The 16,819-nt window shown below is 37.0% G+C and overlaps 2 protein-coding genes and 1 long non-coding RNA gene across 8 annotated transcripts; 1 reads left to right on the top strand and 2 right to left on the bottom strand.

Moving 5' to 3' along the window:
• Positions 1-587: 587 nt before the first annotated feature.
• Positions 588-8,094, bottom strand: LOC112280924 (uncharacterized). Its single transcript, XM_090250180.1, has 4 exons — positions 8,042-8,094; positions 3,390-3,456; positions 3,152-3,286; positions 588-2,120 (listed from the first exon to the last, which is right to left on the bottom strand). The coding sequence occupies exons 1-4, from the start codon at positions 8,092-8,094 to the stop codon at positions 2,016-2,018; spliced, it is 360 nt and encodes a 119-aa protein (XP_090106306.1). The 3' UTR covers positions 588-2,015.
• A 384-nt stretch (positions 8,095-8,478) lies between these two features.
• Positions 8,479-11,909, bottom strand: LOC112281686 (uncharacterized). Of its 6 annotated transcripts, none has more exons than XM_024518491.3 (7): positions 11,771-11,909; positions 10,963-11,468; positions 10,732-10,775; positions 10,098-10,261; positions 9,822-9,924; positions 9,484-9,653; positions 8,479-9,282 (listed from the first exon to the last, which is right to left on the bottom strand). In XM_024518491.3, the coding sequence occupies exons 2-7, from the start codon at positions 11,214-11,216 to the stop codon at positions 8,746-8,748; spliced, it is 1,272 nt and encodes a 423-aa protein (XP_024374259.1). In that variant the 5' UTR covers positions 11,217-11,468; positions 11,771-11,909; the 3' UTR covers positions 8,479-8,745. The 6 variants fall into 6 exon arrangements, with proteins under 6 accessions (XP_024374259.1, XP_024374256.2, XP_024374257.1 ...); XM_024518488.3 differs by having other exon boundaries at positions 10,963-11,311; positions 11,771-11,892; XM_024518489.3 differs by having other exon boundaries at positions 10,963-11,493; positions 11,771-11,888.
• Positions 11,910-13,895: 1,986 nt separating this feature from the next.
• LOC112281060 (uncharacterized) lies at positions 13,896-15,038 on the top strand. The gene is made up of 2 exons (XR_002969491.3): positions 13,896-14,118; positions 14,307-15,038. It is a non-coding gene; the product is annotated as an uncharacterized LOC112281060 (long non-coding RNA).
• Positions 15,039-16,819: the final 1,781 nt, after the last annotated feature.

Here is a 16,819-nt window from a genome sequence, read left to right as displayed (position 1 = left end):
TTCTACAACTTTGTATTATAGTGTATCTTTCAACTTCTTTCTAACATTATCTGCTATCCAACTAACATCACCATGTTAGTTGCTCAAATATTTAAGACTAATGCATGTATATTCAATGAAAAAATATTGAATTAAAATTCATTTGTATTTGCTACTTTTGTGACATGTACAATCTCCATTTGCAAGTGTCATTGTAATAGTTTATAGTATATCTCTTTTGATTGGATTTTATAACCAATGTTTCATAATAGTACTTTTAATTTATTAGTAGTAGTAAAAATAACATTCACAATAAAAGCACTTGTCATTTTGAAATAAGATTGTTATTAAAGAGGCTGCCAGAAAACAAACATGGTCAGTGTTGTTTTTCCTTGCCAAGTAAAAGTCAAGTTCATGTCGTTATAAAGTCGTGAAGAAGAATGTGTCAATTGGGGGTAGATTAAGGTTGGTTGAAACAGAGTGTCTGGAACAAATAACCACATGTTGACGTCTCTTCACCCTATAACAGCATTCACATCGAATTTGTCGGAATGTGTAGAACTGAGAAAAAGAAAATTCAAGATAAAATCAAGAGAGGCATTTCAAACTCAATTGAACAGTCCAAACCACTGAACCTTAATTGAACTTTACCCGAGTACCACACTAGATACATTACACGGAGACAATTCCTCGATTTTGTCCACATCAAACAAATTCAAAGCCAATTTGTCAACAACTAGCATCCTTATATCTTGCACCCTATGTCCAAAATTGGGTCTTCAATTGTTCTCATGCAGTCCAATGCTGTGCCTACATGCACGAATCCATGTCGCCGTACCATTCACAGTGAGAAACTTTCGATTTTTACCTTGTCACTTGGCCTTCAAAACACCTGACGGGCTCTAGAACGACCATATTTCTCCACCAAAAATTAGCGTTACATGAGAATTATGCATCCTGTTCAAGGTCATCGCCTTTTGCAATGAAAAGGCTCTATGTGCTTTCAACTCCTTTCACTGAAGCTAGTGCTTGGTCTACTCTACTAGCCAGATACAATGGGCCAAGTACATTTCCCTTGACACACCTGAAACCTATTAAAACTAAGCAACGCGACTACAAGAGACAACTATCATGTGGACTTCCCGTGAGCTCGATCCAGATTTGAAGTCTTGAGGTAACCTTCTCTTGCAAAATTGAAGCTGTAGAAGAAGCCAAGCCAAGCACATTGAGAATAGGAGTGATTGTTGGCATGTGTGAAGGAGTGAAGGGGTATGGAGGGGCCGTGATTTCTAGCGACTATGGTAAACAGATTTGAAGGGCGAGAGCTTTAGTCTAAATTGGAAGCAGCAACATTCAGAGCACATTGCCAATAACAGTCATTCAGAGGATATTGAGAAATCCCCTGGCATTGTATCCACGATTGATACGATTGTTTTGTTGAAAAAAAAAAAAAAAACAGTAGAAAATGTCAAAACACAGCCTGAAACTGTTGCACAATGTTTCTTCACTGAAGTTTCTTAGAGTGGCAACACATCAATCTATTCACAACATGCCAATGCAACTCAACTCAAAGTGTACAGTGAAGGGAATTCCGTAACCATTGTGATATACCCGTCATTTCTTCCACCGTAGTCGCAAGAACTGATCTCATTTTTAGGAAACGAATCCCTTGGAAGATGGAACGAATTCGCATGGAATATTAGTCGACCATAACAAGTCACAGTGCTAAGTGATGGCATCTACCACAGATATTCCTCCCAGCCACTCAAGCACATGTGGTTTTACTAAATCAGTCCAAAATGATCAAAAGTAAAGTCGAACCACCATACATTTCCTCACAATCCACCTCCATAGATAAGTTCCATTAGCACAACTGGTTTTGATTCCTAACGTCAATCAAATCATGACAAAGAAAATGCTCTGAAATTCACGACAACGCACCTCTGGAATACAAGCATCAGGGTTCCAGTAGCAATCCGAGGCACTCGCTGCAATGCCAAATCTGCAATGGATGAAGGTAGGACGCACCGAAGATGTCAAGAGGAGGAAAAGGTGCACTGAAGATGTCCATAGCAGTAGGAGAGGTTGAATATATGCGATGGAGAAGCCTCTCCTCTAAGCCTCTCCTGTAAGTTCCAACCCTAAGGTTTACATTCCAAGCCAATCACATTTGTTCAAGAGTTAGTGACAAGCTCGCCATTGGTGTATACAATCGTCATAATCTGGATAAGTGAAACAGTTGTTGCTAGGGGTTACGCTCAGCTCAGCAGGGCATTGCGTCGAGGAATAGTGTGGACTCTCATGCACCAACTGTCTTCCACAAGCATGGATTCACTAATATACACAGGCACTCACATAACCGGATGACAGCTTCCGGATTTCTTTCTCAGACTAGTATTCTCAGCTCTTCCGTCCCCATCACAAATGATCAGTCCTGTGAATCAGTTCTAGCATTACTTGTTGGGACCCAGATTAGCAAAGTCAGAAGATGGAGATGGTGATTTTGGCAGGTCGCCATCTACCATGAAGAAGAGGTTCCAAACAAAATTCACTTCGGATCAGAAAGGAAAAATAGGTGTATTTTTGGAGAAATTGGGCTGGAGAAATCTCTGTAATCTAAAGCTGGAGCAATTTCATGTGGACCAGGGAGTTCTGCATGATTGAAGTCCACCCTCTGAAATAGGACCTACCGATCTAAAGATAGCAGAACATGCAGGGATACTAGAGATGCTACTCGAAAGCGTGATGCAGTGGGAGATTATAGAACGAGTGGGAAAAAGCCTGCACAGAAATGAAACAAGCTCAGACAACTGCCTAGGCCGACAGGGTGAGTCGCTCTGCATGTTCTTTTTTATTATCTAGAGTTCTATCTTCCATAGATTTCAATCTAGTTCGCGCAGATGGATTATGAACTTCGATTCCGGCTCACGATGCGTATGAAATTTAAACGAAGTTCCACCAGTGTCGTGGTTTATTAAGAATAATCGCACCGCACAAACTCAGACGACTGATTCAACCAGACTCATTGACGGTCATGGATACGTCATCCGTCTATCGAGAGATTGCACCCGCAGACCCCCCCCCCCACTTTCAGAACCTAACATGCTGATTCACATGCTTTTCAGGAAAAGAAATTCCCGGACGAAATTGCTGTCCAGGCGTGCACGGATACCTTCCTCACCGAAGAGTCGGAGACACTAGCTAACTCATCCTCCGACATAGTAGAACTCCAGCCAACTCTCGACATGGACTGCTTCTCTGGAATCTTAGTGGAACTGTCCGATCCTGTCAACTTTCTAGACAGAGACTGTCAGCCCAAACTATCAACCAACCAAGGAACCGAAGCGTGGATAAGGACTGACCAGGTGGGTACATGTCTAGACGACAAGAAAGAATGATACAAGCCACACCTGAAGAGCATTCGGCTCATCCTTGGCATATGGAGCTTCAGCAATACTAAAGTTATATTTTGGTGTCCTTTGAGATTCCAAAAAAATCCAAACTTAGCATGTAATGCATAATTATCATTATCTGAATAATCTCTTCAAAGAATTCTAAACTTGTAATCATTTTTATTGTTGTTTGAATCTTATAAATTATATTCCTGCCAAAACCAAAGTTTTGACAACAATCTATTCCTTGTATCTTTGTTCTTTTATTATTGTCAATCGTGCATAATTATTTTTTTACATATATTTTCAAATTTCTTTATTATAATAAAAAAATAAAATAATTTGTTACAAGCTCATTTACTTTTACGAATTTTAATTTCTATGCCTACTAAACCTCTATTTTTATCATGAACATAATGCAATAAAAAATACAAATTTAAATTTGGTATATAATATATTATAGAGAGAATTGTGTTCTAAAAATTGTTTTAAATTTATAACCTTAATGTTACATATCTTATCCTTTGTATTTTTTTTTCTAATGTATATCTAATGTTTATTAATAAATTTATATTAAGAATGTATATATGAATAAATAATCAAAAGCTTAGATTCTATTGACAATCATACTACATATAATCTTATAATAATATATATTATTTAAGATCCTTTTATAATAATAGCAATATTGATAGTCTATTTTTTCTTATTATAAATATATAATTTTATAAATGCACTTTAATAATATTATAAACTTCATTTATTTCTTTAAATCCTACAAAAACATATTATATAGCTTTATGCATGCATCCAAATAAATTTTAAAAAATTAAGCTAACATTGTATAATTCTTATTTTTTAAAATAATTTTATTATATTATTCTTAAATAAAAAAATATATAAATTTATTTTTTTATCTTGGCATGTTATAAGATAAAATAAAATCAAGGTTATAATATTTTATACAACTATAATATATAACACATGTACTTATAATTTATATTTTTTAGATTTAAAATCTTTTTAGTGGTAATATCAATTATAAAATCAAAAATAAGTGGGACTAATAAATAAGTATTTTAAATTCTAAAAATATAAATTAATTAATTATTCTTAGAATCTATGCCATTAAATTTTATTTTATTTATCCTCAAAGATGGAATATTATATACTATTGGTGACTCAAGCTTTTTAATTATTTATAATATTATATCTTCTACTAATAGATGATGCATTTTGCCTTCATCTTAATTTTCCTTAGAATATATATGAATCTTCTAAAAAAATATCCTTTTTTTACAAAGATGTAATCTTTTGAAATTGCATTAAATACTCTTCTTGAAACTTAGTCCTCTATAACTTCATATTCCTAATAAAATAACATCTCATCATATCATGCAATGGAATAAAAGACAAATAATTTTGGCACTTATATATTTAATTCTAAAAGCATTATTTTTCTTCAAAAACTTTTAATTTTGACTTGATTATGGAACAAATAAAAGAACTATAAATGCATCAAGTTTAGTTCTTCAAATACTTTGTATTAATTTTTTGTATGAATATATAATTTTAAATTTAATAAATCATTATTGATAGAAAATAACTAATATTATTATAAATATCTTTATAAATACAAAATAAAATTTATATATGAATGTTGAATAATAACATATTCTTCTTAAAAGATACTTTGCAAACCAAAATGCATTTTTTAAAACTATTTGTCTAACCAACAATCTGACAAGGCATGTGGCAATAGGAGAAAGGTCTCATAAGAAGACTATCTATAAAAAGCAAGCAAGCAAGCAAGTATGCTTACAGGCATCTTCCTATCTTTGTGATGGTTGTTTTAATATGTTGACATTGTTTCTTATAGATATCTAGTTCCATATTTTATGCCAAGATATGTTGAGTCTATTTTATTTTACAAAGTTTGACAAAGACTTTATAAATAAAAACACATCAATTGAAGAAAAAAAGAACATCTAGTCTGACTTGCCTTCTTGTTTTGCAATATTGAATAAAAAACATGTGAATCTTTGATTTGTTACCATGGTATAGCAAGATTTGTGAATATTTTAATCTATTTGATTCTATACTACTATTCTTAATAAAAAAATTAAATTTTTTAAAATCTCATGATATTACAAGATACTAAAATTTTAGTTTTATTTTTTAAAAAATATCATATATATATATATATATATATATATATATATATTCTTCAAATATACTAAAATATCAAAAATATTACTTTAATTCTAATAATAGTAAATATATCTCTTAGATTTGTAATGATAGTAAATGTACATTCATTAATGATAAGTTATCACCAACATTCCTTGTTTAATTATCATCTAATACCTAGAGCATGGGCCGCATATATTTTGTTGTGTCTCTTTTTGATTTTTTAAAAATTACAAAAATATAACCTCTTTTTTCTTCTAATAATTTGCACACCATACCTTGCATTGCAAATTCTTAGTGTCATCTAATTAGTAGTAATTTTTAGAACCACACTTGCATTTTTTGATGTATTGAGGCTAAAAGATGTTACAACAAAGCTTTGAGCACTTACTAGAAGGCACAAACACTATGAAGTATTGAATTGGAGATAAAATAAGTAGGAACAACTACCCAAAGGATGTAAGAAGACCAATTTTTGTTTCAAATTTTTAATTGGGGTCATGAGTAGTAAGATGGGTCCAAGAATAATGATCCAAGTAGTGCAAGGCGCTTTACTTGTTGCCAACAAGTAGCTCATAAAGTCCATCTTAGAAGCTTAGGAACAAAAATCAATGATAGATGGAAGGCAATACTTCACTTCTCATTGATCTCACAAATTGTCATGCATATGCACAAGGTGGTCTGATGATGACATGGATTGCAATATGTGTAGAGGATTAGGGAAGATGGTTTGTAATAGCTTTGGTGGCTCCAAAATTAGAAGACCAATTCTAGTGCATATTTGTATTTCTAATATCTTTTGCAATAAGAAGTCGTAAAATGTTGGCAACTTTTTTTTTTTTCTCACTTTAAGATATTGAAGATTTTAGGTTCCAATTTGTGAAAGAACAACTACATTGAGCACTTCTTCTATCATTACCACTACAACCACCATCATCATCAACCCATTTGGCAAGTGTGATGCGGTTTGATGATGATGGTGGTAGTGGTGCCTAAACACAGATATGCAATTGCATAGCAAAAACCTATTGAAACTTGGATGCAATTCCTCGAGTTGCTCTTAAATGGCTTCAACATGAGCCACATTTATATATATATATATATATATATATATGTATTTTTTTATTTGTTGGTGCTCTGGAGATTAGTATTGTTTTCTAAGATGATTCATTTAAATGTCTTGATAAATAAATTTTTGGCATGTCTTAATTCACTCTTTATGTCATAGTAGTTTAGATTCATATCCTTATGGTGGCATAATTTTAAATTCAAAGTACAACAAATTCATTTTTAAGCTTAGAATGGTTTGTAATTTTTAAATAAAACCAAAATGGTGCATATTGATCAATATTTTTATATTTCGATTAACTAAAAATTTAAACATAATTGATTAAAAATATTATTTGTTGATTCACATGATTATAATATTTTTATTTTAGATTTTATGTTTACATCATTGATTAAAACTTCCATATGCCTAGGCCAAACATGCTGAAATCCATGAATAATAAATAATAATGCTCAAATTTCAAACTTCACCAACTAAACAATAATCATATCTCATGTGTTTTTATTGGTTCACGCAATTTTTTTGACTAATATTGTCTTCATATTAGAGCATAAAACAATCGAATTGCTTAAAAATTATTTTTAGGAAGAACAAAAACTTAGAGACCAGCACATCAAACTTATAAAAGAAATATTCCTTGGATTTTTTTTTTGTGTGAGATTTTTTATTTATAATTCTATTTTTATTTTGTTTCCTTTCTCTTTCTATATTTTCATACCAAAAAAGAAGTTAAGCAAAGTAGGTGTAACACAAGAAGTAAACCACATATTATGCCTAGAGTGTGTTGAATCTTTAAATGATCAATATAGATTTTGGACATAGTGGATGGTTGGGAAAGACATCAATCATCTGGACACAAACGACAAAAATTCCAGACATGGATCTATCATTTCACTAATTTCCAATTGTGAGATTTGTGGACCAGGATAAGACATTCAATGTGATTAAGAAACAGGCAGAAGAAAACAAGGAGTCGTTGCCTGATGCAATGGTTTGAGAAAGACAAAAGAGGGACTTTTCTGCCTTCAAAAGGAGCAAGGGTTGCCCTCCGCCGGAACTCTAGTTCTGCTTAACATATTGCACACCAGGCGATCTGCGGCGCAAATCCAAAGTGGTATTGACATTGTCACACAACCTCCAGACTGATAGGGAATTGCATGCTGAGATACAGTGTGGTTTTGGACATACTAGGTCAAATCCTGGACCAAGATTGCTCTGGGCAAAATCTCAAGCAATCACTGCTTGGGTCCACAAATCAATGTCTCCTCGAAGTCACGGAAATACATGAAACAAATCAGAAATGTGTGCATGGAACATGTATATCGAAGTACCATGTGCAAGGACGTGTGAAGGATAGAGCTAAAAAAAGAAAAGAGGAAAAAAAGTTCTCTGGTTACTGCATGAAACAAACCTCACATCGCCGATGCTTGTTGAAAAGAGGGTATAAGATCCTTTCTTCCCCATGTATCCTGTCACAATCCAAAACTTCCAAAATTGTTGCAGACAGCACACATCTCCAACAGAACAACTCAGTTGTTCTCAAAAAGCCCAGCATGAGCACGGCTACGGCATCCGAGTATACCTAAGCAACGACAAATGTATGCGATTCATTTCCAATTCATATCATTTAACTTGTCACCCTCCAACAATCTGCATCATTAATCAAATAAAAAGTTACTTCTAGCCAAATACTTTTCCATACATATCACATAAGAGTAAAGAATGACAACAGAGGGTTCACCACGAAAAACAGTTTCGCATCTGTTCAAGGCATGCCACCAGAAATCCTGTACAATAAAATTGCTAGGTGTAGCAGCAGGCAGCATACTAAAAACCGTAAAACAAACAAAGTGTAATTGGGATTGTTCTCTTCATAACTCAGAAGTACAAAATCAAACCTAAAGTAGGTTCATAAGCACTCTTCTGACAGCGCGAGCGTGCCGCGTTATGTTCCCAAAATTTTAAAAGAAAAAGAAATCCCATCTAGAGTAAAGAACCCCTTCGCTAGACCTCGTCATTCGACACAACCTGCCTCGGTGACTAATAATTTAACAGCCTTCCTGTGTTCTCCACTGCTTTACAACACTGCCCCTCTACCACGCCATCTACACAACCCTAGCTCCTCCCATACGGGTGGTACCGTCCATGACTGCTGCCACCGCTGCCGCTGTAACCACGACTGCTACCATAACTTCCTCCATAGCCACCGCTTGAGCTGTACCCGGCCCCGTATCCCCCCGTGCCGCTGTATCCGCCGTATCCCATCGACCCATATCCATCGGACCCATCGCCATACCCACCCATCATCCCTGCACCGTACCCACCACTTGATCCATACCCCAAACTGCTCCCGTATCCACCACTCACACCCGACCCGTAGCCTCCCACACCCAAACCTCCTCCGTACCCTCCTCCGTACGCGTATCCTCCGCCGTATCCTCCATACCCGCCACCGTACGTACCGCTTCTTCCCCCATACCCTGTCCTGTATGACCCGCCATATCCACCGCTCCCCGATGCACCATAACCTCCCTCGTATCCCCCATACCCCCCCCCTGCACCTGCGCCATACCCGCCACCCCTGCCGCCCATGTACCCCCCGCCAGGACTGTCTTGAATCGCCCGTTTTGGTTCCGCTTTCTTGATCTCCACCTGCACAACTCACGTCAACCCCCTTCAGCACAACACCTTCTAAGACTCCACCCACCACCCACAGTACCTCGCGCCACCCAACATAATGTCACGTACGCAACTGTTGTTGGAATGCACCTCCTCAAACCACTCCCAAGCCTCCGAGCACTACCCATGTCTTCGATGATAACCAGACGACGAATGCCAGTCGCACTGACTCACCTGCTTTCCTCCAAGCTCGTGCATCTTTCCGTGAGCCAGGATGTCCTCCACCACCTGCTCATTGTCAAACGTCACAAACCCGAATCCACGCGACCGTCCGGTGCTGTGGTCTTGCATGATCTGGTGCTCCACTACGCTCCCGAAGCCGCCGAAGTAGCTCTTGAACTCCTCTGTACAGGATCCACCACATTCCACTCACTCAACATATCCCCACGTGACCTCCACCTTCTGCACCTAACAAGCGACCATGACCTAACAGTCGGGCTCACACCTACTCAACTCTAATCTGCATTGTCAAAGGGTAGGGAAGGCTAATGCTCGCAAGCACTTCTGCATACCATCTGTAATAGAAGGAGGAATGCCTCCGACAAAGATCTTCTTAGTCTTCGGTCCTTTACTTGCTGCCATGTTTTCACGAGGAACTGACTTTTTGGCCTCCACCTGCAGCTACATCTAGTGAGATCCCCATACACCACTAGTGCTCCCAATCACCCTAATTCACCCTACGTCAGTGCCACCTGTCAGAACTTATGGCCGCAGTCTCTGCGCTAAAAGAACAGGCTAAGAGTGGTCGACAACCTACACGGACGCGTAACACCCGACTCGGAGCTTACCGTTCTACCGTCTATCACATGCTTGTCCAGCACGACGTTATCGCACACAGCTGGATCGGCGAATGTCACGAAGCCAAACCCGCGCGGATGTCCGGTGGATCGATCCTTCATGATCACCGCATCGATGATCTCGCCATACTTCTTGAAGTGGCTCTGCAAATTGTCTGTAGAAACCAACAAAATAAGAGAGACAACAAATATGGACTACTATTACCCCTACTTGCTGACCGACACCCCAAGATCCACACCAAACTTGAGACTCGGCATCCCAGCACGTGCAGGTCATATCCATCTTCATTCCCATTCGTCTCAACCTCACATGGGTACCAACTCAAATCACTATGCCATAATATCTTACCATAGACTAAGAAAACAGAATATAAACATACATGCAAGAGCAGGACAATACAAATCAAGTCAGAATGCCTGCCCTCCAAATCAAGCATATCTCTCAGTGTCCATCAGACATGCCGCACACTACCACATATCAAAGCTCCCCTGTATTCCTCGATTGCGCACGTCACATTCACCATGGCCTTCGCGTCAAAGCCAAGTCCGAGAAGAAGCAGAGATTGACAGAGACTTGTACACTACAACGCATACAATGATGTGGAAGGAAGGCAGCGACGCATACCTGTGGAAGTGTCCCATGACAGGCCGCCGATGAAAATCTTCCCTCTATCAAGCGAACGGGTACTGCGTTAGCTATCATACATGCCATGGCCAGTGACCAAACTAACCTCCTACATGCAAACCCTCCGGAATCTCAACCACAACACACTCATCGCGAGGAAACCTACATCTGGAGGTCAGACTAACGGCAGGACTACGACTAGAACTAGAGCTAGGGCCACTGGCAACTAACCCTGTACCGGACGCTTTTCCTTGCGAGCCGTGGGGAGAATCCTTGGAATCACTCTCTACCAAGGCATCATTAGCAGACCCTCCGTTCTGGAAGCCGTTGATATGTTCCTCTTCGTCACCGTGCTGGGGCTCATCGTCCTCGACCACGTCCTGCTGCTGCTGCTGCTCCTCGTCGTCAACATCATTATCCTCCAGGGTCCCATTCAAATCGGGCGCCACTTCTTGCATCCTCTCCTCATCGCCCCTAGCTTCCATACCTCCCGCCGAGCAGTAGCAGCAGCAGGCGCGGCGTTGGAGTAGGTCCCCACGCACCCTCTCCTCTTCTCTTCTACCCTCTCCTACCTGACTGCCTGCGTCGAACCTGCGCTGTTTTCAACAAACTGCTTGCACATACACAACCAACCGACCATCCAACTCACCAAAACCGTCTGGCACACAAACCACAGACTCGTCGGTGTTGGACTTTCCCGGGACTCTCTTTTGTACGTAAGAACGCTCAACCTTTTTCTGCCATACATTCAACACACGCACCCTGTCCAACCATGTCAACGAAGTCACCACTCGGAAAACAAAAAAGGAAACCTAAACTGCCCACGTCGGAAGAAGCAAACCAGCCAAACCCTAGTTCTCCGTCACTCACACAACACACGTCGATCATTCCCTTGTCCAAAGCGCACGCCAATGAAACCCTATCCCTTCCAAACATTCACCGACTCGAACACCGTAACACACCACTCTGAAGATGAACTGAATCCCATCAACACCGACATGAAGATTTTCGTGGCGTAACGTAGAAAGACAATCCCCACCTGACCGATATCGCGATCGTGCAAGAGGGTCGACGATTCTCGATATTGGCGCGTTTGATGGAAGTGCGAGAAGCGTTCGGCGTCCAACGTGTTCGTCAAAGCCTCGGTGAAGCAGGGGACTCACTCTGTTCATTTTCAAATCCGATTCATTTATAATGAATTATATTTACATTTATATTTACTTTCATAATTGGAAAATTAGAGCCCCCGCAGTGCCTTCATCTGATACAGATACGGATGAGGGAAATGGTCGTTCATCCATGTAAAGTTCGTACATCCACTACTTTGGTCGGTCATCTTCATTCCGAGGGCGTTTCCAACGTTAACGACGAACGAAGATTTAACGAGCGTTCGTTGCGAGTCACATTCATTCGTGTGATATTGCCAAGTGCCTCTGAATATGAAACCGAAGAAGTTCTCATTGCCTATTATTTGTAACATTTGTCTAAATTTTTTTATTAGTTTGCTTTATAGTCTATTTTTATTAATTCACACTCGAGGAAATTTATTAAGGTTTTTTATTTTTCTTTGTCCTTCCGCTGTCGCAATCTGTTAATGTACATGTCACTAACACTTTGTCATGGGAGAAACGTACAGTCACAAAAAGGTTTTTATGCCCCCTCAATTGAAGAAAAATCAAGTGAAGTTCAGAATTAAATTTGCTTCATGTGAAGATTTTATGCCCGCACATTCATTTATTTATTTGAATTGACATTGTTTATTTATGATTGTAGGCCCTTTTTAACTTGAGTTATAAAAACAAAAAATGAAACTTTGCTATGTTTTATTGATTAAAAAAGTTTATTCAACATAAAAATCATCCAATAGACTTCAACAACTTTTATTTATTTATTTAGATAATTTAATATTTATAGTCATGTAACACAAGTTTTGTTTAAGTTTCTAAAGATGTATTCGTAACATTATCAATACAAACATTTTTATAATGTCATCTTCACACATCAATAAATGAGACGTTATTTGTAAAAGGACCAAACTTTATTTATATCACAACATGTGTCAAAACAATCCACCATTTCAATTGAATCAAGACATTATATGGCAGAGTCTACAGTGGCAATTGAAATTCAAGCATGTGGTGTATTGAGTTGCAAAAATAGAGGCTATATTCTAGAAGTTGCATATGTTTCTAATACAATATCAATATGAATGGAGCCAAATTAATACATGTCCATTTTGGAAATATCCTTGTTAATCCTTCGCAAGGTACTTTGAAATAACAGTATTTTAATAATCTAACCTATTGCTTAGAGTGAATTAAAAAAACTACACAAATGTGAGTAATCTTAGAGCAAATAACAAGTTCTAAATATTGATGTTACTACTAATGTAGTGGTAGAGGCATTAATAATTATTTTGGGTTGCATTAGATGTCAATCGACACAATGGATTTGGTGACTCACATAATGATTATTCGATGAATCACAACATTGTGTGAGTCACCAAATCCATTAAAGAATGCAAGAATAATGTTAATTAGCAATCATTAGTTGAAGAAGAGTGTAGTAAATGCTAAATGAAAACAAAATAGAGTTAGTAGATTAATTCTAATTATGTATAGGAATTCTAGTAGACAGCTCAATTTTAGAAGGTATCTTGAAGGGCATCCAATTAGCATAATTTTAGCATCTTCAAAGAATTTAGAATATTAAAGATTCCAGTAGTATGGAATCTGTATACGGTATGGATATGTTTTGAGGTGAACAAAAATACGGCACTGATTCTGTAGGGGTATAAACAATAATATGATGTGTATATAGTCCTAGTACAATTTGGATATGGTACGTATTTAGTACTAATATAGTCTAGATATCGTAGAGATATAGTAGACAGTATAGCATAAAGATTTAAAATATAGAAACTATACTATTCCAAACTACAAGAGTCCATTGAATACGGGATACTTTATACAAAGACAGATACGGTACTGGATACCATACCGGATTTGTTTGGAAGCAAATATTGGGCAGTGGTGCAACAGCCAAGTGTAGGGGGTAGCAACCGAGTATCAGTATCGAGCGCCTCATCCGGTCGGATGAGGCTGGACCTCCTCCCCGATAGGGATCCAGGCTGCCCCGAACTCCTCTCTCTCTGATTGTTATTTTTTCTGATTTTTTCTTCCGTCCTGGCTCTGGGGGGCTCTGGCAGGTGCTTTTGTTTTTTTTCTCTTCCGACGGTTGGTGTCTACAGCGGTGTTGCAGTTCAAGGCGTGTGGTTATTTGTTTTCTTACTCATTTGAAGGTGGCGCTGATCTGGATTGGTGCTACTGCCGACCTTTCCCTCTCTGCTACAATTCCGGTGGACGTGCAGTTGGTGGAGGCTCCGAGGTGCGACGCTGTCTGAGATATATTGCTGGGTCTGTGTTGTGGTGGCTGTTTTCGTCAAAGTGTTCTGCTGGTTGCCTTGCCTCGAAGAAGTGTCAACTTCCTTTTCCCTTTTTGTCTGGTTTTGTGTACTACATTCCAATTTCGATTCCCACGGAGCTTCCTCTCCGTTTTGTTATTCGTGTGTGTAGCGGCTGCATCCTCTTCGGTTCTGTGATCAGCGTGGAGTTACTTGCGAGCGAATACGGTTGCGACGCTGGTTACCATATTCTAGAGCTGCTGTTGGCGCCTGCATCACGACTAGGTCTTCTTGAATTTTTTGTTCTCACTAGAGTGCGGAGAAGTGGGTGCTCGTCATTTGGTTGGAGTCTGCTGCGGCACGGCAATCTACCACTCCTTCATCGGGTTCTCCTTCAACTGGCTTCGCACGGTGCTATGGAAACCCAGCTTGCATAACGGTAGAGCCTTCGTCAACAGCGGGGTGAATGTTTTGAGCATCTAGGATACTCTTACATGCTGATGCTTCTCAATTTGGCAGCTTGTGCATTCCAATCCAAAATGCGTTGACCATTGGGGAAGTTGTTCACATCCAAAAGGGGTTACTTGAGTCAACGTGTGCTTAACAGCGTCTAAAAAGAAATTTAGCTTCCGATTGTCCAAAACCAGATTTGCATCTAAAATGCTTTACTGGATCCAGTAACAACTGTTAAATTGATATTTGGTTACTAATGGTGGATGCTAAGTATTTGGTTACTTTTTAAGACCATTGCATGGTTTAGATTTATCTTAAATATTAAAATTAGATCATGTGAAGTAATAAAATTATAGGTGTTTCCAAGGGACAATTTAGTTTATATCCAAGTATATGTATATAATATATTCTTCCATATAATACAAAAATATAATTAAGAATTCTGATTCAATATACTTTCAAATTTTATATAGTTGCAAGTATACTATCTACTAATTACCAAGATATGATGTCATTTGAAAAGTCATTAATAACTTAATTAATCATATTTAATAGGCAATAAAGCAACAATAGTATCACTTGCAAAGAAAAAAAAACTAATAATAGTACTGCTATTCTTTTTAAACAAAAAAAATTGACTTATAATATAATTTATTATATATAAGTAAATAAGAGCCTTTGATATAAAGCTTAAATGCAAATCTTTTTAATATATATATATATCTAATTTTAAATTAAAAAAAGTTAAAAAGTCTACTTTCATATAATCTTTGTTATATTTGTTTGGCATGTTTATGTTTCTTTTAATTCATTATAAAGTGTCTTTGTTGTTAGATTCTAAACATATCTTGTATTGACCTTTAATCCCTACTACTTCATGTAAAAATATAATTTAATTTAAACATAATCTTAAAGAAATAAAAATAAATTAAATTACATTAAAATTCCAATATATTGATCAATTGACATTAGAGAATAAGTCACAAGCTTTATCTATTAGATGTCACATGATCAAAAATTAAAATTAATAAAATCTTAAATTCATTTTTTTTTGTGTAATTACTAATATTTTAAGAAAACAACTTAATTACCTCATTTTTGTAAGTTATTACCAAATTTTAAGTTGGCAACATGATAGAGGAAATATTGGTGAGCAAATTTAGTTGGATTTGACTAAACTAAATTCTATTGGTATCATTTCTTTTACCAAAGTCCATATTTGTTTATGACAATTATCTAACAATCACAACTGGTATTTAAGCCATGATATTTTAGGTATCCCATCACAATTAGGAAACGTAATTGTAGCATGTTTAATAATACATAGACTTTGTATATATGATTAAGGAGCTCAAAAAAACATACAAGTGTATTAAATTTACATTAAAATATAGATAATAGTGAGTCTCAAGGACATGAATCACAATGAATCAAAGAGTCAATATACTTTTTGTATCAATAGAAAAGAGTAGATAACCACTCAAAGATGGTATAATATTAAGACTAAAATAGCTATTACTAAAGACAAAAATTATAAACTCTTGAAATAAGACTACAAAAAAGAAAGGTGTTGACAATAGTGAAGAATGCCTCATTCTTGCCTCTATTGAAGAACAAGTACTTTGAAGACACAACACTTAGCATCAACAAGGTTGCATACAAAGAGAGTATGGAATAAGATATCTCTCACTTCCAATACCCATTACTTATAGGTAGTAGTTACTGCCCTAAAAGACAACTTCCACTCTTTGACTTTTATACACATGGTCCTAGGATTCTTTTGGCATCTCACGAGGCTCGAGGGTATCCTATGACACACATTAATGACTCATACCTAGTCTTTGGATATTCCCTTGTTAATACTTTACCATTTTGACTTTGACTTTTAGTCCATAACTTCGTCCTATATCCATTGGATGCCCTTATCATATACCAAGAGACAAACCTTTGACCACTAACAACTTACCTAAGTTAATATCCTCTATAAGGTAACTTATTCTAATTTTATTTTAACAGCTTTCATATATACTATCTAATTAAAAGCTATGTAATAACGTTCTATATGACCTCCAACACATATTCAACTTCAAAACATGTGTCTAACTTGTAAGATAAGTTTTCTACATGTGCACTATAATATCAACTTGTATCACAAGATACCAATATGTGCAATACATGGCCAACTTGTTGGCTATGTTTTTAATCTATCATTGACCTACAAACAAATAAAAA

The sequence above is a fragment of the Physcomitrium patens genome, chromosome 4, assembly GCF_059467195.1.
Source record: "Physcomitrium patens ecotype Gransden chromosome 4, ASM5946719v1, whole genome shotgun sequence".
Lineage (NCBI taxonomy): Eukaryota > Viridiplantae > Streptophyta > Bryopsida > Funariales > Funariaceae > Physcomitrium > Physcomitrium patens.
The sequence above is the reverse complement of the archived record's forward strand: the minus strand, read 5'-3'. Positions and strand labels throughout refer to the sequence as shown.